Source organism: Musca vetustissima, unplaced genomic scaffold (assembly GCF_032173495.1).
Source record: "Musca vetustissima isolate MV318-11 ecotype Yass unplaced genomic scaffold, APGP_CSIRO_Mvet_v1 utg42822, whole genome shotgun sequence".
Lineage (NCBI taxonomy): Eukaryota > Metazoa > Arthropoda > Insecta > Diptera > Muscidae > Musca > Musca vetustissima.
Genome location: NW_026877692.1, coordinates 99,896 through 107,744, shown reverse-complemented (window position 1 = coordinate 107,744; position 7,849 = coordinate 99,896). Strand labels below are relative to the sequence as shown.

Here is a 7,849-nt window from a genome sequence, read left to right as displayed (position 1 = left end):
CAAATTCGGTGGCCTTTCCCTCCTTCGTGAACCATCAGCTAGCTCGCTTTTATATACCTTTTGTGCTGGGACATCCTCATCCATTCTCACAACATGACCTATGTCCGAGAATATATGGTCCAGCTCGTGATTCATTCGACATAGATATTTACCGTCGACGCAGATCGGCCCATAGATCTTTCGGAAAGTTTTTCTCTCAAACACTCCAAGAGCTTTCTAATCTGCTTGTGCAAGTACCCATGCTTTACATCCATTCAGCAGCACCGGTAGGATCAGCGTGTTGTAGAGTGTGAGTTTGGCCTTGTTTTTAAATTGCTTACTCTGTTGGCCAACGCTATTCTTCTCCGGAACTTATGCCATTAGTTTTATTTATGGCGGTACCAAGGTATATAAAATCTTTGACTACGTCAAAGCTGTAGTTTTCAAGTTCCACAGTTGTTCCGAGTCTACTGGACGACTTGCACTTTAATACCATCAGTTTGGTCTTCTCGCCATTTACTGCCAGACCCACTTTGGCAGACTCCTTCCAAATTTATTCAAAGATAGCTGTTATAGCTTGCAATGTTCGACCCAATATGTCGATGTCGCCTACGTAGGCGACATAGTGCCAGTTCTGTTCACCTTTGCCTCTTTTATGATCATTTCCAACAGAATGTTAAAGAGGAGGTCACACAACAAACTGTCACCTTGTCTGAATCCTCGTACGGTATTTAAGGGCTCCGAGAGGTCCTGTTCGACTTTAACGGCCGACCTTTTACCAGTTAAAGTAATCCCAACGCAGACATGGCTTTAAATACCTCTGAATGAATAGGTCTGTCTAATGCGGTTTTACAGTCGAAAAATAGGTGGAATGTGGCGATGTGTTGTTCGAGGGTCTTTTTAAGAATTTGACGCAGAGTGAAAATGTGGTCAATGGTGGATTTGCCAGGCCTGAAGCGGCATTGGTATGGTCCAATAATGTCATTGACATTCAGTCGTTCACACGGCACGCTGGAATCCTCTACATATCGTCTTATCTCCTTTTTTGTGCACGGGACACATGCATTACTATAGCCAAATCAGCTGGTACATGCTCCTGACCAGCATCTGACTACCAATCTTGAATAGTTCGGCTGGTAATCCATCGGCTCCTGCTGCTGTCTGAATCCTCGTTCGTTATTGAATGGCTCCGAGAGGTCCTTTTCGACTTTAACTGCTGACCTTGTGCCAGTTAAAGTAATCCGAATACAGACATGGCTTTAAATAAATCTGAACGGATAGTGCCGTCGAATGCGACTTTATAGTCGACGAATATATGGAATATATCGATGTGTTTGTCGTGGGTCGTTTACAGGATTTGGCACTGAGTGAAAATCTGGTCAATGGTGGATTTGCCATGCCTGAAGCCGCATTGGTATGGTCCAATAATGTTCATTGGCTTCAGTCGTTCACACAGCAAGCTGGATAGCACTTTGAATAGTTCGGTTTGTAATCCTTTGGCACCTGCTGCTTTATTGTTCTTCAGCCAAATCGAAGACAATTTTCAATTATTTTCCCACTTTAGTCCTAAAAGCACTTCGACAAACAATTTCGTTTCTTTATTTTTTTTTAGGTTTCTTTATCATCAGGTATTCTTCTTCAGGCCTTCCCCAGATAGAATAATCCCAAATAAAGAGAGTACTTTTAAATGTCGAATATACTCGACAAAAACACTGAAAGGGTTAAGGTATTCCTCAATTTGGGACCTTCTACAGTATTAATTTCCCTATGAATTTATAGAACAAAAACCGAACTTTTATGCAGGACCGCAGGCAGAACTTTCAGTGGGCAACTTTATTTTGGTTTCCCTTCTTCTTCAAACCTTCCCCCAGATAGATGACCTTGTTCAGGATTTGTTAAGGTCTTCCTCAGACAAAAGAACTTCTTTAGAGTCTACTTTCCTATGAATTTCATAGAACGAAAAGCGGATAAATGACCTTCTTCATGATTTGTTAAGGTCTTCCTCAGACAAAGCACTTCCCTATGAATTTGATTGAACGAAGACCGGAACCTTTATGCACGCCTAGAAAGACATTTTTCTTAGGGACACCTTCATACGGTCTTCTATAGAAAATATTACTGATTTAGCCGTTCTTAAGAAAAATTATCTGGCTTAAAGACTCTTCCATATCACCTCCTCCTCCGAGATTCCGTTATTAGACAGATTATGGATTTTACCTCAATATCGAACTATTTTGACTTGGTAAAAGAAGGCCATTGATTTTACAGGCAATCTTTAGTTCGAAGACTTAGGAAAAATCCTATTCGAGATTTTTACTTATGACCTTTCACAGCTAGTGGACCTACTTCAATTCAATTCTTCCCCAGGTCTTTCATAATTAGAAGTCATGGTAAGAAGGCCTGTCTTGAAAGATGTCTTCTAAATATGAAAGACTTGGTGAAGTTTTGGATTCAAGTAGGGAGTAGCAGTACTTCTTCAGTACATCTTTAAATTGAGGAACTAATCGATTTGAAATATTTTCGAGACCCCTTTATTCCCGTTTTTAATGATCTAAGGCCTGCTCCAGGTTTCTTCGCATCTGAATTGTCATGGATAGAAAACCCCATTAAAATATCCTCCTCGTGATCTTCTGGAATGCCCGATTTGATCCGTTCCGATATTTCTTTCAAATTCTAATCAAGTTCGAAATATCCCATTTGACGTTATAATAGATAGACAGGAAAAATTTATACACGATCTCTTCCGAAGATATATTAGAGATTGAATACCTTTTAAGGGTCTTCTGTTCACAAGTATATTTATGTTATCCACCCTTAGGATCTCCTCTTTCCTATTCTGGTGTTATAAATAAACAAAATAATGGGATTTACTATATCTATTATAATTTCAATTTATATATTATATTTGTTTCTTTTCCCATTAGACCCAAATAACAACAACAACGACGACAACCCGTAGACCTTCATTTACCATCAAACATACTCAAATACAGATTATCACAGGTCATGCGCCCTGTCCATGTGTTGATTGCACTGCTTGTGCCAAACAAAATGTTGAGAAAAGTACAGAATATCCTTTCTCGCTGGATGTGAGAACCGATACAAGAAAACATTTAGATGGATCCAAGGGCACGGAAAATACCCATATTAATTTGGGGCCTACAAAAATGTGGACTAAGACTAATACTACTACACCTATAATATTCCCCAGGTAAAGCGTAATTTATTAAAAGTTGCTTTAGAAGGAGAAATAATTAAAACATAAATTCTGTTTTTTTAGAGACTAAGTGGAACCACGTCCAGAGTATCCTAATTAGTTTTGATGTCCTTCACAATCTGTGGTAAAATAACAAGGGCAATGTTAACATCGATTTTACGGCTGGCCTCCAATATTGGCATGGAGCAGTCTGATAATTAAAAAACAACAACTAACAAACGTCTGAAACCCGACGGAAAGGTCAGCATCAATGTATCCGTAAAAAATAAATAATTATCACAGTGGCAAACAATTCTTTTTAAAAATAAATAAAATTTATAAAATAATAAATCGACTCTTATATTTCTTTCAAAAATACATACATAGATTTGATGAAGCTTCAAACAAATCTTATGCCAATTTTCGTGCAAATCGAAGGATATATAGGGACTTTGGTGCACCACTTAAACAAAATCGGACGAAAAAATATATGGCAGCTATATCGAAATCTGAACCGATTTTCCCGAAACTTACCACTCATCATTCTAGACTCAATTCATTACGCTATGCCAAATTTCGTGCAAATTGAAGGATATAAAGGGACTTCGGTGCACTACTGACCTAAAATCGGACGAAAATATATATGGGAGCTATATCTAAATCAGAACCGATTTTCAGGAAACTTAACACACATAGATCTTGACTTAATTCAGTATGCTATGCCAAATTTCGTGCAAATCGAAAGATATATAGGTACATTGGTGCACCATTTACCTAAAATGGGAGGAAAATATATATGGGAGCTATATCTAAATTTGAACCGATTTTCTCGAAATTTAACACACATCACTCTAGACTTAATTCTGTATGCTATGTCAAATTTAGTGCAAATCGAAAGATATATAGGAACTTTGGTGGACCATTAACATTAAATCGGACGAAAATATATATGGGATCTATATCTAAATTTGAACCGATTTTCTCGAAACTTAACACGCATCACTTTAGACTTATTTTAGCACGCTATGCCAAATTTCGAACAAATCGAAAGATATATAGGTACTTTTGTGCACCATTTATCTTAAATCGGAAGAAAATATATATGGGAGCTATATGTAAATCTGAACCGATTTTCACGAAACTTAACACACACCACTCTAGACTTAATTTAACACGCTTTGCCAAATTTCGTGCAAATCGAAGGATATATAGGGACTTTGGTACACCATTTACATATAATCGGACGAATATATCGGAGCTATATCTAAATCTGAACCGATTTTCACGTAACTTAGCACATATCATTCTAGTCTTAATTCAGTACGCTCTGTCAAATTTCGTGCAAATCGAAAGATATTTAGGGACGTTGGTGTACCATTTACCTTAAATCGGACGAAAATATATATGTGAGCTATATCTCAATCTGAACCGATTTTTCCCAATTTCAATAGGGTTCGTCCTTTGGGCAAATAAATGAGCTGTGCCAAATTTCATCCAATTCGAATCATAAATGCGACCTGTACTTTGTTTACAATTTAACATGGACAGACGGACGGACGGACGGACGGACATGCATAAATCGACTCAGAAAGTGATTCTATGCATATTCTAAAAAGGAACAATGTGTCTATCTCGTTTCCTTTTGCCTGTTACTAACATATGCACAATGACATAATACTTTTACCACAGTGTGGTGAAGGGTATAAGAATTATATGAGCATTCAGTTCCAATAGTTTCACAAAAAATATTCACCACTTTGATATCAAAAATTTAAAAAAGAAATATCAACCTATACCTAAAACCGGAAATCTGACAATTTTTTTTTTTTTTTTTTTGAAAAATGGCCCTATTATCCAAAGCCTGAAAATGCTTTCTTATATTAATACCTCTTTCATTACCTTGGACCTCAGAAGTAATGACTATTTTTCTGTAGAAAATAAATTCAAATATTTCAAAAATACATATTTAGAGATCAGATGATAATGTCAAACTTGAACCCATACTGATCATTTTCTGTACATATAAAAGTATGGCAGCCCACCAAATTACAGCCACATCGGCAAATGCGTATAAAACCTTAAAAATCCTGAAAATGGGTTGGTAAAGTTATATGGAAGGCTTATATTTATTTTAACTCCCTTGGAAAAAAAACGTATTCTAAAAATCCACGTTTATAGTCCTTTGAAAAAATATTCTCTAAAAATGCAAGGTTATAGTCCTTTGAAATCCTTTGGAAAAAATAGTATTTAAAAAATCTATGCTTATAGTCGGTGAAAAAAATAGTTCGTTGGTGTTCTTTAAGAAAATATTTCTTAAAAACACGCTATAATCCTATAATATAAGTTTATAGTCCATTGAAGTCCTTTGAAAAAAAATTTTATTGCAAAATCCACGCTTATAGTCATTTGAACTTCTTTAAACAAATCCACGCTTATACTTCCTTGAACCCCTTTAAAAAATATTTTTTTACAACATCCATGCTTATATTCCTTTAAAAAATATTTTTTACTAAACGCTTATAGTCCCTTGGAAAAAATATTCTGTAAAAAATCTACGCTTATAGTCCTTTAAACTCCTTTGCAAAAAATATTAAAAAAATCCACGCTTATCCTTATCTTTTGGAAAAAATATACTTTAAAAAATCAACGCTTATATTCCTTTGGTGTATCCTATGATGTTTGGAAAAAATATTTTCTAAAAGCACCACGCCTATGGTCCGTTGGTAAAAATATTCTTTAAAAAATCCCCGTTTACAGCCCTTTGACAAAAAAATATTTTCTAAAAATTCCACGCTTATAGTCCTTTGGAAAAAATATTCTTTAAAAATCCACGCTTATATTCCTTTCAACTCCTATAAAAAAATTTTCTTTAAAAATCACATATACAGCCCTTTAAAAAAATATTCATTACTAATCTACACGATTATTGTCCTTTGGAAAAAAATATTCTTTAAAAATTCCACTCTAACATTCCTATAAACTCCTATGGATAAAATATTCTTTAAAAATCCACGCTTATAGTCCTTTGGAAAAAATATTCTTTAAAAATCCACGCTTATAGTCCTTTGGAAAAAATATTCTTTAAAAACCCACGCTTATATCCTCTTGGAATCTTTTTTTTTTTTGAATTGACGCTTATATCCTCTTGAAGTCCTTTGAAAAAATATTTTTTTTAATCCACGCTTATAGTCCTTCAAAAAAATATTCTTTACAAAATTACGCTTATATCCTCTTGAAATCCTTTGAAAAAATATTTTTTTTTAAATCCACGCTTATAGCCCTTCGAAAAAACATTCTGTAAAAATCCACGGTTATATCCTCTTGGAATCCTTTGATATTTTTTTTAATCAACGCTTATATCAACTTGATATCCTTTGAAAAAAATATTTTTTTTAAAAATCCACTCTTTTAGTACTTCGAAAAAATATTCTTTAAAAATCTACGCTTATATCCTCTTGGAATCTTTTAATTTGTTTTTAATCCTCTTGAAATCCTTTGAAAAAATATTATTTTTTAAATCCACGTTTATAGTCCTTTGAAAAAAGTATTCTTTAAAAATCCCCGCGTATATACTCTTAATATTTGAAAAAAAGCAAAAAATTAAATCAACGTTTATATCCTCTTGGAACACTTTGACATTTTTTTTAAATCCACGCTTATACTTGAACTCCAAGCTTATTTCAACTTGAAATCCTTTGAAAAATATATTTTTTTAGATCCACGCTTTTAGTCCTTCGAAAAAAATATTCTGTAAAAATCCACGCTTATATCCTCTTGAAATCCTTTATACAGATAATCGCTTAAAAAAATATTGCCTAAGGAATTCATGCTTATGGTTCAGCAAGTTTTGTAAAAAATACACACTTATAGTTTAGATAATTCCTTCAAAAAATTATTTTAAAAAAGTATTGAAATGTTCCAGTATGCTATTTTATTAAAACTTTTTTTTGTATTCGAAATTTAATTTTCATTTCAAAATGATTGTCTACTACCATCTATAGGTGTAAATGCCACCACCACGATAATCCGGACGACTGTTACCATAAGGTCCGCCCACATGCTGGCCATATCCCGCTGTAGCATCAAATGAATGTTTGCCATTGTCACTGGTCCAAATATTCTTGCGAACATCGGCATTTACGTTGTAGCCATCCTTGGGGGAGCCACCAACATTCACATTGACCTGCGGATCCTAAAAGGATGATAATAAAATTTTTAATCACTAAAAACAAATTGTAGAATATTTACTCTTCGTACCTTAATTTGTGGTGGTGGCGGAGGTTGTGATTTCTCATCGGCAAGTGCGAGTGCACTTAGGGCGCACACAAAAACAATTGCAAAAATATATTTCATTTTTTTTTTTTTGGTTTCAGACTCAAGTCGACAGACCCGATTGCGTTTGTTTCGAATTGTGTTTTGAAACTGTGATGGCTGAGAGCACTGTGTGTGGTTATTTATTGAGAAAAAAATTGATTTTGTTCTTAAAGAAAGCAAATATTTTGTGGGGAATTACATGCAATACTTCCCCTTTTAATTATGTATGTATGTATGGTTTTCATTTAATATTATATATGAGACATAGGTTCTTAAGAGGGAGTTTTTTAAGAAATATGTTTTCAAAGGAGTTCAAAGTAAGATTAGCGTGGAGTTTTTGAAGATTTTTTCAAAGGTGTT

General features: G+C 34.5%; 1 protein-coding gene across 1 annotated transcript; it reads right to left on the bottom strand.

Moving 5' to 3' along the window:
* Positions 1-7,163: 7,163 nt before the first annotated feature.
* Positions 7,164-7,528, bottom strand: LOC133322375 (diptericin-D-like). Its single transcript, XM_061531377.1, has 2 exons — positions 7,433-7,528; positions 7,164-7,367 (listed from the first exon to the last, which is right to left on the bottom strand). Exons 1-2 carry the CDS (start codon positions 7,526-7,528, stop codon positions 7,164-7,166), a joined length of 300 nt encoding a protein of 99 aa, XP_061387361.1.
* Between the last annotated feature and the right edge of the window lie 321 nt (positions 7,529-7,849).

Coding starts and splice junctions, on each gene's coding strand:
- LOC133322375 (XM_061531377.1), bottom strand. CDS start 7,528: ATGAAATATATTTTTGCAATTGTTTTTGTGTGCGCCCTAAGTGCACTC. Junction 7,368..7,432: donor CGCCACCACCACAAATTAAG/GTACGAAGAGTA, acceptor TCATCCTTTTAG/GATCCGCAGGTCAATGTGAA.